We start from the raw sequence: 17,913 nt of genomic DNA, 5'->3' as shown, positions 1-17,913 counted from the left end.
AGGAGATAAAATACCATTATATATCATTATATAAACATATCCTTTTTGGATCTGTTTGCAGACTCTACTAATGCACATGGAAATAATAGACTATGTTTATATCAAGATGACTGACTTGTTTCAATAGTTGCGCACACATCTGATGTTTGCTGTCGTCAACGCGATGGGAGAGATTGCGAAGAATATATAAAAAAAATCCAATATTTCTTTATAGAAACGCGATCATTGTCCTGTGGCATTTGCAGTGATGAAAGTCCCAAACGTCATGAAAGCAGGAAGCAGTCAGCTGATGTAAAATAATTCGTTGTGTCAGATTTCTGAATAGTGTATACAATAGGTCGGGTCAAAAATATCTTGTTATTTTAAAAACAAAACCTCATGATATAAACTTAAGTAATAGTGTATACCGGGAACATCATATACTATCATTGATACATTGTTATAATCAGAGATGTGACGTAGTATTTCATTGTCAGGGACATGGTTTTGAACATAATGACAAAGTAGAAATCATGTCCAATGTCTTTATTGTGAGTGATCTACTTGTTTTTCATGTCATATTCACCATTCTCTACAGTGAAAAAGTCTAACACATTACCGACGTAGAGGAATCAACATTTACTATATCAAGGTCCACTTGAAAGATCTGAAAAAGTTAGCCCATTCAGTAATTTTATAATCTCTTGCTTTAAGACATCGATTTATACATTTTTGTTTTGGAAGTTACCTGTATTTTTGTTTGGTGTTGGGATTTGAAATTAAATCGATTGATGATATATTAATGTCATTTCTGTATTGTTGGATTATCTTTTGTGCAAGAAAGGGATTGAAATAAAACACAACTCACAGGATAGATGTTTTATAACATGGGCACAAACGAACAAAACTATGTCTACTCAACGTCCGAACGCAACCCATCCATTGATGGAATTCGTTGGCGGTGCGACGGGAGATCTGAAAGAAAATACATGCATACAATTACTTTAAGTAAAATATAATTGTGTAGGTCAAATGCTCGTTTAACTTTGAATTATTGATACTTAAATTGAAGGTGTAACTTAGCATTTGATCGAAGGTATCTTCAGGTAGAAAAATAGTGACTACAGTTTTATTCATCTGATCATAAAATGCGACTAAATTTTGATGATTTTTCTCTTCCCGGGCAATATTCTTCTTAAATGTCTTCTTTAGAGTCGCGTTTACTTGTGGACTTTCTAGAGAGTGTTAGTTTATGTGAGACAGATAAGATGTTCTGTCCCCTTACAGTGACTTCGGAAATTCAACGTAGTTAATGTCAAATGTCCTCTCCTTACACTTAACACTAAATCGATATTCCTGTGAGGTATTTCTCGTTAACCCACCGCTAGTGCAAAGCAAGCAGATCAATAATTTGATGAAGAGTCAACATTAAACATATTTAAATTGTAGACCCGAAATCGATATATTTCAAAGAAGATATCGATTTCGGGTCTACAATTTAAATGTATTTAATGTTGATGTTTCTGCTTCTTTCACTGTGCAACCCACAAGTCGATTGACAAACCATTTCACTATACGAGAGTCATCCTGACCGTAGGTCCGTGGTCACTAAAGTATAGGGCATCAATACGTCAGAAATTTCGCCGATTTTTATAGTTATCTTTTGACATCGTCGACTTGTCCTAAGTCTATGATCTTCTTGAAAAATCTTATTGCTTTTAATATGGTAATGGAAGCATGGACGTATTTATATCATAAATTTTCTTGGTAATTGTTGTTACAGATATCAAAAACTTTTGTCCAAGAATTGTGACACCATCAGCATCATATATTCCATTTAAAAGAAAACTAAAAACCAAGAAAACATTAGTAACTCAGAAAAAACAAAGTAAATGCTACCGCGGTGTCCTCGTCACGTAGACTGATTCATTTTTTTATCTATGCAATTACTAAAACCTATCGATGTCCAAATGTTCTTTTCCTCAACACCAAGCTGTTTAATATTTCCTGTGTTCTGAATTACGATTTATTTCTATGACTAAAGCAGAATAATTTTGCATTAACCGTGATACACATGAGTCATTCAAATAATTAAATGATATTCGTATGTAACATATCATCTGTTAAGGTCAGTTGATGCTTTTAGTACGACCCACACGTGGGCATGGCTTCTTGGTGGCTGCTTTGCGGACATATCTGTTAACTGATCTCAGCAAAAAAATGTTATATTGTCCTTGTGACCGTTGAAAAGTATAACATTCATGTTGGCAAAATGAGAAAAATGTTTGATACAGGCTAAAACACTAGTATCCATATACACTGTATTGTGCAGGAGACTGAGAGTGCATGTTAAATGTACAGGTTTTTGTCATGCCGTTATAGTAATATGGTGGCACAATGCTTATGTATTATTTATTGGACATTGAAAGTTGTTATTGAATATTCGAATAGTCCATGATAAAAAGGGACAGCGCTTTTTTCATATCGATTCCTGTGACTTTAAAATGTTTTATTTCATCGCAATTCTGGGAGAAAGCTGGACTATGTAATCGACAACTGTATTTAAGAAGTCTGCTTAACCTTCCATACTTAACTCGCAAAAGCATGAAAGTGTTGAACACAATATAACTTAATCGACTCTCTTAATTTCATTAAGAATATCGTTAATAACAACCATTTAGTTATGATGTTACCTTTGTTGGCAAATGAAGTGTCGAAGATTGTAACAGCCATAGTCCCCCATTTTAAAATGGAATGGTCCCCAGAGGAGAAGACAATTTTCGTTGGGGAGCTTGCTAGGTTCACCAGGCCCCCAGTCAGTGTAGTTGAGTGGTTGACCAATCGAAGACCATTGCCACTCGTGTGCAAACTCCAGATCGTTCCCGTCGATCCAGTATGCGAAGAGCGGATAATCTAACGTCAACATTATACATGTTAAACGTCCGTAGTATGGCCAGAGAATAAGCAATATCAATACTAGATTCACAGAATCATTTGCAACGTTTCTATTAAAGTCTTTTATTTCTGTCTTAGATAGCATATGAATAATGTTATTACACAGTAGAAACATGGGTTGGGATGGGATGATCAACCAATTATTTACCATCGAATTTAAAAGTAACCAAAAAGAAATGGGAAACATTCATGTGCCATTTTAGAATTATGTCTAGGTTATTCTTAATTAAATCCTTACAAAAGTTAGGAAACAATATCGCTATGAAAGCTGAAGTAACAAACTGCACCTTTCGCGTGTACTGTATTCAAGTAAGACTTGAGAAACTGTTGCTGTTCTTCTGTCTGGACGGTTGCCAAATTACTGTGGAGAATCTCACATGCTTCCTGTAATAGGATTCACATTAATTTGATGAAAGAAGTTTTGTCAGTGGTAAATAAGTGTGTTAAGATATAAAAGTGAAACCTTTCAAAAGTTTGGTAACAATTATGCATTTTATAATTATATGACTTTTTTGAGAAATAAGAACAACCGAAAGTAATACTTATATCGTAGTCTATGTTTGGCAAATTATTTTTTGTAGAGTGTTTTATAGTTGGGTTCCTATCTATTAGAGACAAAGTACAGTAACAATCCATACATGTATAGCCTATTTATCGGGTACTTACTTCAGCGTCAGGCCATGACATCATAGTGTGTGAAAAGAGGTAACAGGATTCTTGGAAGCTAATCCATCCATGTCTGCAGCTTCCTTGGGAAGTTGTGTTTAAGGAACCGAAAGCTGCGAAAAAACCCACTGTAGATTTAGATTAAAAAATTATCGGTTTAAACTTGTGGTTACGATGGTACTATACAATCAGATGCCTGCCAATATACAACATTCATTGTCTTTTATTTTGAATATTATGATTGTTAATTATTTCTTTGTTCATGATATATTCGTTTCATTATGTCATTTAAAGGTAATGGTACTAAGTGACATAAAAGGAAATGACAAAAGAACCGCCTGTAAAAATTGATACTTACAAATCCATTTATTTTAGAAGATATCGCATTTATGAGATCGAAACCACATTAGTATATTGAAAACATCACACTTAATGTTAAGATACGACGGAATGTTTGTTGTATAAAAGAACAAAGGACGTTTTTGTTTCCATTGTATGTACAATAAGAAAAGAGTTTTTTTCTAAAGCAGTATTGTTAGCTACCCAGTATGCCTTGCTCTACGTGCATGTTAATGACTTTGATGTATATACAGAACATTCTGTCAATACTATAAAAGCTGATTGTTGGAGCAGTTTCACTATTTAAAAGACAAATGTGTTTGTTCGGTGATTAATGAGATTTTGATGGAGATCTGTCCGATTAATCGGTTTGGTGTGATTTGTTGTTTCTTTATGTCCTATTAACTGCAAGGGTTATTTCAGATTTGGCTTCCGAAGGAAACCAGGAGTTCCTGAGGAAAAACCACCAATCTGCAAAAAGTACCCACGCAGGCCTTGATCCAGATGTGAAAGGTTAGTGTTAAAAACGCTCAGTTGCGTCTTGACCTCTTGGCAACAGCTCCAATTTTTTACTTATTACTGATCAACAGTAGCTGCGAGTTACATCTGCCCTAGCAGGTTGTTGTAGTTATTATTAACAAATTTGAAACAGATAGCAGGATACAGAAAAGAAGTTTGCGCTGCGACAATTGTTTGAGTGGTTTTGATGCTTTTAGATTTCTTTTGTCAATTATCGAAAGTAACGCTCAATCCAGAATAACGGCGAACTACGTAATAAATCTTTATTTGTCAATATAATAGACAAAAAAGTTTTAGCTGAAGTAACCTTGTTTTTTCAATTCGTTATGGAATAAAAAAATAATTTCAACCGAAAAAAGTTTCTTTAAAAAGTCTTCTCTTTATAGATAAAGGAAGGATCAGGTGCTTTTTTTTTTTTTTAAAGAAACACTATTTAACTGTCAATTCGTATAACAATACTTGTCCACATATTATAACGTAATGCAGGCTTGTATGGAGGAGGATTTGACATATGATACATGGTGAAATGTTCTGTAGTGACTGGTGTTCATTATAGTTCGGCATGACTATACATTGTAGGATAAGTGAGAAGTCTCATAATGATTTGAGACGAATAAATTAATATAAATGATTAACTGACAAAGGTTTTCAAAATATGATAATAAATACTTAAGACGAAAAGAAGCTCACATTTGTTTTGCTACACGAATGACAGAAAAAAATTAGAAAATCTTAAAATTGGTTAGAACAGTGTTTCTGGTTGTTGCATATCTAAACCACAAGTAATTTTAATTTCCTTCATAAATTTTCGTGCTCATGCTTATTAATGGCAGTAAGATTTGATTGCAGTTATTTCTCGTTTATAGTATTGTTTAGTTGTGTACATACCTATATACAGCTGGGATACGACCAACAACAAGGCCAAAGCCGTCATAGTGACACAACTAACTCAGCCTTATCTAATATGTTAAACTTGTTATCTATGCCTGCTCTATCTGGATATAGACCATTTTACAAGATATGTCATCACCAACGTCCTTTTGTCTGTTAACATTTAAAATCAAGAGAAACCTTCTGTCTACCTTGTCACTTTGCATGCGGTCTTTATCTCAGGATGATACGGAAGCGTATTCCGGCCACGTTGTGTTTTATTTCATCTCGAAATTTCGAAATAGCAACTCGAAATTTAAGTAACTCAAAATTTCGAGTTAGTAATCCGAAATTTTGAGTTAGTAAGTCGAAATTTAGAGTTAGTAATCCGAAATTTGAGATATTTACCCGAAATTTCGAGATAAAATGTTTGTAAGCATTAAAGTTCATCTTACGGAAACGTATTCCGGCCACGTTGTGTTTTATTTTAATCTGAAAGTTTGAGTTAGTAAGTCGAAATTTCGAGTTATAGAAATCATGAGAAATTAACCCGAATTTTTGTGATAACAACTCGAAATTTCGACTTACTAACTCAAAATTTCGGGTTAATATCTCAAAATTTCGGATTACTGACTCAAAATTTCAGATTAAAATAAAACACAACGTGGCCGGAATACGCTTCCGTAAGATGACCTTCAATGCTTACAAACATTTTAGAGTAAAACATTTAGAACGGCCACTGTTTTCTGTGTTGAAAAGCGAGAGTAACTCTATAACTTGACCCAGTTCACCACCTCTGTATTTCCCTTTTGGCGCATAATTCAAACCTCCTTTATTTTCAATGCAGGTATTTCGTCCTAATTTTCATTTAGATTGATTTATTCTTTTAATTGCTAAACCAATTATGAAAATATTTTAACAAGTACAACATAGATATTTTATATGAATAAAACTACTTAAATGCAGGACCATTTTTCTGTTCTTGTCACGGAGAAAATGGATGTGATTTAGCTATCGGTCAACAGCTTTTATGAACAGATGTTTCCCATACAAGAACACTGCTTTGAAATTATTTATATTGTTGATTTCACAAGGTAATGTACCTGACACTTTGAACGGTAAGATATTTGAACTATGAAGTCGAACCATTCATTTTGTTTACTGAATCACTTGGTACATGTTCATGTATAAACAATATGTCTCGTGCTCAATCAAATGGAACAAAATAAAAGGTTAGTTCTCAATTATTTTGCAGTTAACTCAAAATGATCTATATGGAGACATATGCCAAAAATGGGTATTTATGTTGTTTTCGCGAGGTTATGCTTCAGTTTGAAACATGCTGGTCTTCCTGAAACAAGCCTTACATGGCTATTACTTGAGCGACGATAATTTAAAGAACAAATATAATTATATCATGTTTTCTTTTTGTTTTTAATGAATCACGAGTCTATAGAAACGTCTTTTATTTTCGATTTGCTGATTCATAACACTAATATCAATCGAAATAAAATGTAACTGATTAAGTGAAATTACCTATGAAAGGATCCACTGGTGGAATCAAAGTTTGACTACAGTTTTTCATTCCACATCCAAATTGATCAGGAACAAGTTATCACAAAAAATATTAGACTTTTTTCACAAAAATACATTACACAATAAACGGTTACTACAATGATACACCATTTCATCGAAGTATGCTTCCAACGTGTATGTTGCTAGAAACTAAAAATACATAAGGGATTTGGCAAAACGCCAAGTAAGAATAATGATAAGGAAAATACCGACATGTTATCAGAATCTGATTTCAAACCGAATGTTGATATTTCTACGCGGAAAAAATACACGGAGACTCCTCGACGAAATACACTCTACAAATCTTGGTTAATTCAAGTTAAGTGATGTCACGCTCCCATATGTGAAGAAGATAAACAGCGACGGAATCATCGGGCATATTTACAGGTATCGAAGAGAATGAAACACATCTCAATGTCATGATAATAAACCGTTCTAATAATGGTCATCAACCTACTGCTGTTGACATCTTGTGCGAAAACCATGATATCAGGGGAAGCCCATAAATATCGGAAAATCTGCGACATGTACATAACCTAAGTTGTCGAGTTGGCATGTTACTCTCTAGAAATAGCAAATTAAAAATTGGTAAAGTGTAACATAGATGCTACCTACGATTATGATCTGCTTCCGTGTTTTGTTAATGTTCGGTGTCAAATAGATACTTGGATAATTGTATTGTTTACGGTCATATAGCTAAAGCGGTTAGGTGACTAAGACGAAGTATAGTTGTGCAGATGAGCAGTGCTGAAGGATGGAGCTGAAATAGTGCCTTATCTCGGCCAGGTTCTCTGTCCGACACGACTCATTGCTTAGTTGGTCATTCTAACACACGGAAACTCCATCGTTCGTTGACACCGCGGGGCGTAAAAGCAAAATAGGTTCGCTGAGAAGTGTGAGTGTGTAGGAAATTTAGAGTTGCGCCCCTTTGTACAGTTGTGTTAGGTACAATGCGCAACTCGGCATATAATACAGCTCTTTGTAAATAGTTCAGTGATTGGTGAGTGTTACTGCTTATTGTATCATCTCGTTTATAATGTAATTCATTCTTTACATTCTTGTACGTTAAACATAGTGGTTATTTGGCATAACTGATAGCTCGGATAAGCTGAGACATATTTGTATATATTTGTACTTAAGGCGTTATACTAGGTTAGTTATAGATAAACATATCTATTGTGTACTCAAATGCAGTGATACCGAGAAATTACTAATAACGAAATCCCTCTACACGTTACAAAAGCAAACTCCTCACTCTTACCAAACGCCTGTTCTTTTTGCTATGAGGAGTCTGTTTTCCTAGACGAAACGGAACCTATCACCTTCCATTGTTTTTTATCATGTGAAACATGATCATTAGTATGATTCATATTATATATATATATATATATATAGAGAGAGAGAGAGAGAGAGAGAGAGAGAGAGAGAGAGAGAGAGAGAGAGAGAGAGAGAGAGAGAGAGAGAGAGAGAGAGAGAGGAGAGAGAGAGAGAGAGAGAGGGAGAGAGAGAGAGAGAGAGAGAGAGAGAGAGAGAGAGAGAGAGAGAGAGAGAGAGAGAGAGACACGTTATACGTGGTTCCCTTAAAAATGCAAATGGGACAATAAAGTAACAGTATCAGAACAAACAGGAAACATACAATACGAGCAGTCAAAAGCAACCGATTAAAATATAGTTAGGTGATTGTAATACTGTTCTCTTTGCTCCATTTACAATAATCAATATGAAAAAGAATTGTTGCTTGAAATATCATTGCAAGGAACAACACAATTTTTATACTTTTTTATTATCTGATAACGCATACCATGTTTTAAGATAGACCACATTATGTTCTCACGCGTGACACAAAACTTATGTGTCGTAACTTCTAAGGTTAACCAATTATTTCATTTCCATAGTCCGTGTCAACACTGAAAATATAAATAATCTTAACCTTAAAAAAGGCAGAAGAAAGATTTTTGTGCAAATGCTTAAACAGAAAATTATCACCAGGACCATATAAGAAGCGAAATTGTAGGCTGTAAATGTATTTTGAAATAAGACAACATTTGTCAATTTACGCAAAGTGATATGGCCTGTTGGGCCAAAGAAGATTTTGTACAAGGAATTAAACTTATCGTAGATGTATGTATTTTAGCGTTAATATTAAATTGATTAATAAAATATGATTGTCCAAATTGAGGTTTCTGTAGTATATATATAAATGAAGAAGATAGTCTGTACACCAATTCATCATTGCGCTAATTTGTCAAAATGCAATAAATCAACAATATTGGAATGTGCACAATTAGGACCCTTTGCAGTATACTCGCGCTTGAAAATACTTGTAATTGAACATACGTTTGTTGGCATATGTAGTTTCGCTTATTGGAGCATGCGTTATCTCCCATCTGGAATTTACTGGCCCCCCACAGGATTAGGCAATCCTCGTTTTCTGCCATGTTGGGTTCAGTTGGCGCCCAGTCGGTGAATGTGAGGACGTCACCTGTTGTCATCCATCGCCAAACGTGTTCAACTTCTAAATCTGACCCGTCCAGCCAGTAAAGTGTTGAGGATATCTTTGGATCTATAAATAGGTTGGTTAAAATGATGAACACGTGTACATAATAGATCTGAAACAACTTTCGTAAATTTAATTATTGAAGCTTATCGTTGATTAGTGCATGTTGAAACATTTGTACCGAATGCACGTCAATTCTGAATTCATATAAAATCATTACCGTCTTTATGCAATTCAAGTAATTGAGTTGACAGGAAATTTTGCTCCTCTGCTGATAACACAGTAGCCAGGTGGGAATGAAGGGCATGGCATGTCTCCTGTTCCGAAAACAGATTTGAACAATAGTACAACAGGCAAGGTGACAATATAAGAACTGAACTTTTTTTATCTGTAATAAAGAAATAGTAACAATGAGTACAGTATGAATTTACACGAGTCGATATACGAGTCAGAATTAGCATATTTTGTATGAATAGTTTTCCACCCATTTACTTAGCTGGGGATATATCGGTATTTTTATGATTGTCGTCATAGACGATGAAGGCCTCTACTAAAAATATTTTAAACCTAAATGAAAACACATTTTAAAAATATTAGTATTAACATCTTAATATTTTCAGTTCCTCTTAAGAAAAACGTTCAAAAAGTAAAATATTTATTGTTTTATCACATTTTGTCATTTGATTGCTTGTTAATATGACTTTCATACTTTAACAATACTACTTGTTGGATCCTAATGGATCAGTACTACTTATGTTATCTGCACTATAAAAGTATGGAGGAAAATTGAACGTGAAATTTTTGTTTCATTTCTTCCAAAGCAAACACTTTTATTAAAAAGGTAACATGAATGGTATCTTCTTCATCACTTAGATCATTCTTGATATGCACAAGTAAAACATTACAAAACTGAGGTTAGTTTTCATGATAAGATGTTGACGACTTCAGCGACGACGACGGTTACCAAAATTACTAATGATACTGCTGAATCTACTGCTACAACAACAACAACAACAACAAACAACAACAACAACAACAACAACAACAACAACAACAACAACAACAACAACAACAACAACAACAACAACAAATACTACTACTACTACTACTACTACTACTAATAATAATACTAATACCACCACCACATAACTACTAGTACTAGTAACAACACAATCACCACCATCACCACAACACCACCACCACCACCACAACAACACAAATACTAGTTCTAGTAACAACACAATCACCACCAACACAACCACCACCACCGTTATCACTTCTACTTCAACCACCACAACCATCACCACCAATACCACCACCAACACGTCTACTTCAACCATCACCACCACCACCACAACACCACCACCACAACAACACAAATACTAGTTCTAGTAACAACACAATCACCACCAACACTTCTACTTCAACCTCCACCACTATTACTACTATTACAACCAACATCATCACCACTACTACAGCTACCACCATTACCACCATCATGATCACTATTACTACCAACACCACCACATCACCACTATTATTACCACCACCACCACAACCACGACCTATATCACCACTACTACTACTGCTACTACTACCACCACCTACATCACCACTATTTCTACTATCACCATCACCACTATTACTACTATCACCATCACCACTATTACTACTATCACCACCACCACCACCACCACCACACCACCACTACGACTACTTCTTATACTAGTACCGCCAAAACCACCATCATCACTACTACTACCACCATCGCCATCACCAATACTACCACCACCATCGCCATTACTACCACCACCACCATCACCACTACTACCACCACCATCGCCATCACCACTACTACCATCACCATCACCAATACTACCACCACCACCATCACCAATACTACCACCACAATCACCAATACTACCACCATCATCCATCACCAATACTACCACCACCATCGCCACTACTACCACCACCATCGCCATTACTACCACCACCATCGCCATTACTACCACCACCATCGCTCTTACTACCACCACCATCACCACTACTACCACCACCATCACCACTACTACCACCACCATCACCAATACTACCACCACCATCACCAATACTACCACCACCAATACTACCACCACCATCACCATTACTACCACGACCATCGCCACTACTACCACCACCATCAACATCACCAATACTACCACCACCATCGCCATTACTACTTCCAACACCCACTACTGCTACTACTTCCTCTGCTACTATCACCTACACGTAATTTACTACCTTCTACATGTTTATTTATTTCAGTTTTAATTATATTTCTTACAGATGCCTCCGACCAAGTCAGCTGATTGTGAGAAAACAAATAACACCACTCATCAAACGTTACCCAGCCATTTCTGCAGTTTGCCACTGTAAAAAAGATATCTTGTTTTACAAAGATGTTGGTTCAAGATAAAATAATACCGAATATTCTAAATAGCATTAACGGCGAAATTGATACTTAGATGGAAGACAAAAAGTTAAAGATATTTAGAAAACAACTTGATACGATATCAAGCTTAGGGAATTGTAATGAACAGCATGTTTCGCAGCGTTTACTTACATATACATGTTATGAAGCCACTAAGCAATACAATGCCGACAACGAGCTTCATTACTAGAGCTTCCGGTAAGACAACTATCAGATAGGGAATAAACTTTGTCACCCCAATATACGCTTATCTGCACTTAACCATTTGTTTACCAATCCTTTCCTAAGAGTATTTCAAACTTGTCCATTGTTTATTAAACTCAATTTTCTAATTGATTATACATTTATGTACCTGTAGGACAGTTTCATAAACAAAAAAACAATTAACGTATTTCCATATTCCTGTTATCTTCATGTTGCAAACATATACCTTTGGTAACATGCCAGTACTGCTTTGGTGTCACTCCTACTTTAAGGTATTAAACAATACTGCGAATTAAATGTAAATACGAAAATTAAAACATGCGTAGCATTTGGCAAATTTGACATTTGAAAAAATGAAATTCGTCGTAATATTAAAAAATTGTTCACTGGAATTTAATTGTGAAACAGATAAAATTGTGTGTTTGTTGGGAGGGGGCGGATGTCTTTGGTGTCAATACTGCAATACCAAAACATGATAAGTTGAAGATGTGAATGTGGAAGTTCGTTAATTTGACTAACATTAAAGTTGTTTAATAAATTCAATCCAATTAAGAATATTTCACCTGTTGATATCTTGTCGATCCAAGTTAAATTAAAGTTGAAGGACTTAGTACAGTATTTTCGACCAACTTTGATAACCACCTTGATAAATTCAGCATTGCATGAAAAGTACGTCATGAGAGAGCACAGCATGCTTACATAGAGTTCCAGCAAACAGTTTGTCAATCAAACTTATTTTACAGTTGGATTCTCAGTATTTTTACGAATTTTCCAAAATAAAGTACCCTCAATCATAAATAACGATGTATTCGATTTTGATACCTGGGATTTACATGTTGGAACGTTTTTGTGATATGCCGTTTTTATGTTAAAGATTTTGTCCAAACCGCAAATAAATAAAAATATATATAAATATATATAAATAAAAAGATCGTTGGTAAATTTGCCTTTAGCGTATATATTGTGTTAGGCAAGTTGGTGGAAGGGCGTTACAAAGAGTAAGCATCTTATATTATATATATCCAAAACTGCGTATTAAACGTCCGCGTTTCAGAAATGCGGTTATAAAACACATTATTCGCTATTAAAACAATTTATCATCAAAAACTGAAACTAGAAGGGCAAGTATACTCCAAATTTGTTTCATTAACGTTATATTTCATTAACTACAACATTAACGTGTTTCAATATTTCCCTGTTTTAATTAATAGGACAGTCATATCTAATGGTATGTTGTTTTTGTAAGTATATTGTCAGTCATCCTGTACTTAACAGCATGATACAGTTGTTTTGTCCTTATATCCTGGTCATGTAACGTCAACATACATTTAGGCGATTTTGTCGAAGTATTACATATCCGTTAGCATTTCTTAACCAGCGCAAAATCATACCAGCTCATTACTGAGCACTAAATAACCCATAGGGTTGATATATAATTATCTTCAATGTTATATCAAAATGTAATTTCATACTGAAATGCGGCGCTAACCATGAACACGTCTCCAGAGATGTACACATATGTAAACGTACTATGACCGACTTACGATCCTATGTTCTGATTCTTCGACTTGTTTCCTTTTATCTAAACAGTTCCACGTAATCAAGTTTTAATATACCGATATGTAGCGTAAATCATGACCTGTCACCTTTGCTCACAAATAGGTATCGGGACATATTTGAGTGACACCATTTCGGTAACAAGGCTATTTTGATTATGATCTATTATACTTTAATATGACCCAAAATGGTGGCCAAAAATGTTTCATTTTATTTTTGTTCACATCCCTTATCTCCCCCTTTTGGGTGTTGGAGTTGCAGTCGTTTGTTTTTGAATGGTCAAAATTTAAGTCACGGTCAAATGAATCATATGTGATCAACTTTCAAACTTTATAAGTAACATGACAACTATGCTGATGACCACAATGGATCTATACTTGTCGAATGGCTGATTCAGTATCACTCAGGAGGGCCTGGTCCCGGCACATATTAATATTCAATATTAATCAGCATTTTCTCGGAGACTTCCTGATTTTGATCAAATATGGAAGAGACTAACCCAGCTGGATGAAGATGGGAGTTTAAATCTAGCAAACTGCTGACTTAGCCCCACTGTAGAGGTGCATGAATGGGTACAAAGAGTCAATAGTAATTTTGCCGGGTATTTCATAGTTGATAAAAATCAGACATGATTTATGTGTATTGCACTCCGAACGTTTTATTTCGAATGGAACTAGTTGTACCTAGTAGATAAAAATTGAACTTAGCTAGGTCACTGAATACCTGATAGGTACATTGTAGTAATGATTAATTCTGGTATGCGAATTACCGATACTATAATTCACAAAATGTTTATTTTAAAAAAAAAAAAAAAAAAAAAAACCGTAAGAGATACATTCAGTTCGACTCAATAGTTGCTCTATTGATAAAGTGAAACAAGCAACAAGTGCCAGTGATCTTTCAAAATTTCATTTTACAAATAATAAAAATATCAAGTGTTCTCAAATCTTAGTTTATTGAGATAATTCAGCCGATGATGTTTTCAGTGTTTTCTTCGCTGTAAAAGTAAGATGAAATAAATATTGTAAGAACTTACATGAAACATACAGATCAATAAAAAAAAGTTTCCAATTTACATGTAATTTAATGAAACACGCCTCAGACTAAAAGCTCGGAACTAAATAAATCAGATAGTTTGCCACAACATGACTCAGAAAAATATATTTTGATTTGTTTTGAATTTGAAATAAAGAGGACAAAATAAAGCAGAGGGAGACATTTTGTTGCACCTTTTCCAGCTCATGACGTAAAGTCATTGTTGATATTGTGACTACCCAATCGATTTCTGATCGGCGCGGCACAACCTAGTGTATGAAACACTAGTGACATATATACAGAAATTTACATGAACGAAAAAACTGGATATTAGGCGGATTATGTTATACGATATTGTGCGGAATGAAAACTGTAAAATGGATGATTTATGACGATAGAAGGTTACTTTCGATAATGTGCTATATTGTTAAAATTATACATTTTTGTCTTTGATGATATTATATCTACTATCGTTGCTATCAAAACATGCGTTTTTTATCGATAAAGACCTAGATTTGCAGATGTAGTTCCAGCTCGCTCCACACGGATTGTCACCCATCTTGAAATTTTGTTGACCCCATAGAAGGAGACAATTTTCAGCTCCGGTATTGGTGGGTTCCCCCGTACTCCAGTCCGTATAGGTTAATATTTCTCCTGTGGACGCCCATCTCCACACGTGCTCAACTTCCAGATCGGTGCCGTCAATCCAATATATACGACTAGCAGCATCTATGTGAGTATGAATCTTAAGTCAGTGGTTTACATTAAACGGCATCATGGAAGCTAATTGTGTTTGTTTCCTTTTTTAAATTCTGTATCATGTTTAAACGCCAGTGTCAATTATTTCTATTTATAGTTTGTACTTCGCTTAAGATATATTAAGAAACAGTAGTACTGTTAAGAAGAAAAAAAGAAAATGGACTGAGTTATGTTGAAGCCTTTCTTACCATGAGGATGTATGTTCAATAGAGTCGTCTTTAAGAATGTCTGTTCTTCAGCTGACAAAACTGTAGCAAGTGTGCTGTGTAATGCCTCGCATGTTTCCTGCATATACATATAACGACTGCTTAGCAGCAGAAAATATCAACATAAATGAAGAGGTAAGTGTATAAAAGATATTATTATTTAATACCATATGAATATTCACAATAATCACTGGACACTTTTGTTTGGTCTTATTGTGATACTTGTGTCTATAATCTTTATGTACGGTTTCTGTGCATGGTTTCGGTGAATATTTTTACACCAAGTTAGTTTTGCCAAAATCAAAATGTTTTGTGACATGCTATTTGAAATGAAATGTGTATTCAGTTGTTATGTATAAATGATACAGATTGTAATAGCAATACAATAAAAACCCGGGTCGAACACTGCAATGACAGTTCTAAATTTTACACATCTAAATAGTAATCCTAACATCGTGTAAATTAATCATTATGATTATGTAATATATTGTACAATAGCAAAGTCTTTATATCCATGTAAAATACATATGATGAGGCTTTCCCAACCTAAATACCAAGCAGCCAGTATATTCCAAATGTCAGATTACGTTGATAAATATTAGCAGAACCACTGATGTGATAATCGTATGGTGTTGGGTTATATTCAGAAAACACTAACAATACTGAATATATCCCAGAAGTAAATGATATAAGTACTGCAGCAAATACGCCGTCTAAATTTGTATTTCTTTACAACAAATGGTTTTTCCTATTCTCAGGATGCAAGGATAACTTAAATAACAAATTGTCCAAACCTCGTTTGTTCATCATGGGAAGTTGTGTTATGACAGCCAATCAGAGTAATGGAAAGAACAAAACTGCATATTAATTAGTTCACTCACCGCAGCCTGTGGCCATGACATGAGATTGTGTGAGAAGTAGTAGCAGTTCTCACTGAATGGTACCCAGCCGTCTCTACATGGTCCCGTTCCTGTAAACATTTATTGACAATAAACCTGTGTTGTTATATTGAGATTTCCTAAATCAATACGTAATAATAATAAATTCAGGGGACAAGGAATGAGAATCCGTCTTAATGTTGTTGTAAGGATAAGTTTACATGTATAGTGAATCGGTGATAATTCAGGTGAGAACTCATATTTAAGTTCTGAATTTCACAGATCTGTTTTCAAATATAATCATGTGTCATGGAGCACTATACGTGGATAAAAAGTATTTTCAAATGGACTTTAAAAGATGATCACAGTTTTTTTCAACTTTTTAGAAATCAAGTTGACCTATTCACGATATTTTAAATGTGACTTGTGCTTCGGTATCACAGCTATTTCCTATACTAGCAAAACGAGCTATCGCAATGAAATATCTAGTTATAATGATAAATATATTACATGGACTTACCTGTACAAACACCAATGTAAAAGAAAACAAACAAAGCAAATATGGCTTTCATGCCAAACAAATTAATGTCGAGTCTGCTTATAAGGTATAACGTGACGTGGAAAAGTCATAAGAGAAACTTATCTAAGGTGACCTACAACCTACGCCAAGGATAGCCGTATACTTAAACATGATATGTTTTTATATTAATTATTCATTATTTTAAAATTCTTTATCTAAAGGAAGGTTTGCGTAGATATACATTTTTAACGTAGACCATCAAAATTGTTCTCATCTATATTTAGCTGGACAATTATTGTCAAAGAGTGAATCAGGTATTGATGATAGGCGCTGGAATCCCACTCTGATCCAATATTTATTTGCTCATATAAAATATTCAGCTTCATCATTTTTCACAACTGTTATTGAGTACATTACCTCATTTGCAATATGTAAATCAAATGGCATGAGGATTTACACCTAACAGGATGCACTGTGTACTGTTACAACTGATACATTTTCGTATAATCTACTGGCTATGTGAGAACCGCATTAAGCAAACATATGGTATACCTTATCATGAAATCACAATTGTCCAGGACGTGTGTCCTTAAGTCGAATGATAATACAGGAGCTGCAAGCACGTCTTTTGAAAATGTCTTACTTCATACACGTGTTTGATTTTTAATCTTTCTCTATCATCATTTTATACTTCTCAGAGCATGTCGTCGACCATGTCCCTGGGATAATATTGCGTGCTTAAATGTAATTTGTTCTTGGATTTAAGATATATGGTAGATATTCGAAGATGCATTTGGATTTCAGAAATATTCGTTTCTAGAATATTTTGACATTTTTCTGCCTCTTTTGATGTTCTTCAGTCGTTTCCAAATCTAGGCCCT

The 17,913-nt window shown here is 34.7% G+C and overlaps 3 protein-coding genes across 3 annotated transcripts; all 3 read right to left on the bottom strand.

Annotated features, from left to right (window-relative positions):
• Nucleotides 1–896: 896 nt before the first annotated feature.
• On the bottom strand, nucleotides 897–5,392 carry LOC132548198 (perlucin-like). The gene is made up of 5 exons (XM_060212020.1): nucleotides 5,347–5,392; nucleotides 3,601–3,713; nucleotides 3,222–3,318; nucleotides 2,673–2,892; nucleotides 897–954 (listed from the first exon to the last, which is right to left on the bottom strand). The coding sequence occupies exons 1-5, from the start codon at nucleotides 5,390–5,392 to the stop codon at nucleotides 897–899; spliced, it is 534 nt and encodes a 177-aa protein (XP_060068003.1).
• A 3,381-nt stretch (nucleotides 5,393–8,773) lies between these two features.
• On the bottom strand, nucleotides 8,774–12,057 carry LOC132548125 (perlucin-like protein). Its single transcript, XM_060211946.1, has 5 exons — nucleotides 12,006–12,057; nucleotides 11,727–11,812; nucleotides 9,621–9,717; nucleotides 9,241–9,466; nucleotides 8,774–8,810 (listed from the first exon to the last, which is right to left on the bottom strand). Exons 1-5 carry the CDS (start codon nucleotides 12,055–12,057, stop codon nucleotides 8,774–8,776), a joined length of 498 nt encoding a protein of 165 aa, XP_060067929.1.
• A 2,543-nt stretch (nucleotides 12,058–14,600) lies between these two features.
• Nucleotides 14,601–17,123, bottom strand: LOC132548275 (perlucin-like protein; the record flags this gene model as incomplete). The annotated part of the gene is made up of 5 exons (XM_060212127.1): nucleotides 14,601–14,631; nucleotides 15,179–15,398; nucleotides 15,617–15,713; nucleotides 16,516–16,604; nucleotides 17,033–17,123. Coding segments are annotated over 5 exons (528 nt in total), but the record flags the coding sequence as incomplete, so codon positions are not given.
• Between the last annotated feature and the right edge of the window lie 790 nt (nucleotides 17,124–17,913).

This window comes from Ylistrum balloti, unplaced genomic scaffold (assembly GCF_031769215.1).
Source record: "Ylistrum balloti isolate Yb309-2 unplaced genomic scaffold, AGI_CSIRO_Ybal_v1 Utg370006, whole genome shotgun sequence".
Lineage (NCBI taxonomy): Eukaryota > Metazoa > Mollusca > Bivalvia > Pectinida > Pectinidae > Ylistrum > Ylistrum balloti.
Note: the sequence above shows the minus strand (reverse complement) of the source record. Positions and strands in the feature narration are given on the sequence as shown.

Excerpts from the sequence above, each read along its gene's own strand:
- LOC132548125 (XM_060211946.1), bottom strand. The coding sequence starts at position 12,057 with ATGAAGCTCGTTGTCGGCATTGTATTGCTTAGTGGCTTCATAACATGT. Across the intron at positions 9,718-11,726 it reads TGACTTGGTCGGAGGCATCT|GAGACATGCCATGCCCTTCA; the intron begins GTAAGAAATATA and ends TTTTCGGAACAG. Across the intron at positions 8,811-9,240 it reads AACTACATATGCCAACAAAC|TGTTGACACGGACTATGGAA; the intron begins GTATGTTCAATT and ends TTATATTTTCAG.
- LOC132548198 (XM_060212020.1), bottom strand. The coding sequence starts at position 5,392 with ATGACGGCTTTGGCCTTGTTGTTGGTCGTATCCCAGCTGTATATAG. Across the intron at positions 3,714-5,346 it reads CGTATCCCAGCTGTATATAG|CTTTCGGTTCCTTAAACACA; the intron begins GTATGTACACAA and ends GTTTTTTCGCAG. Across the intron at positions 3,319-3,600 it reads TGTCATGGCCTGACGCTGAA|GAAGCATGTGAGATTCTCCA; the intron begins GTAAGTACCCGA and ends ATCCTATTACAG.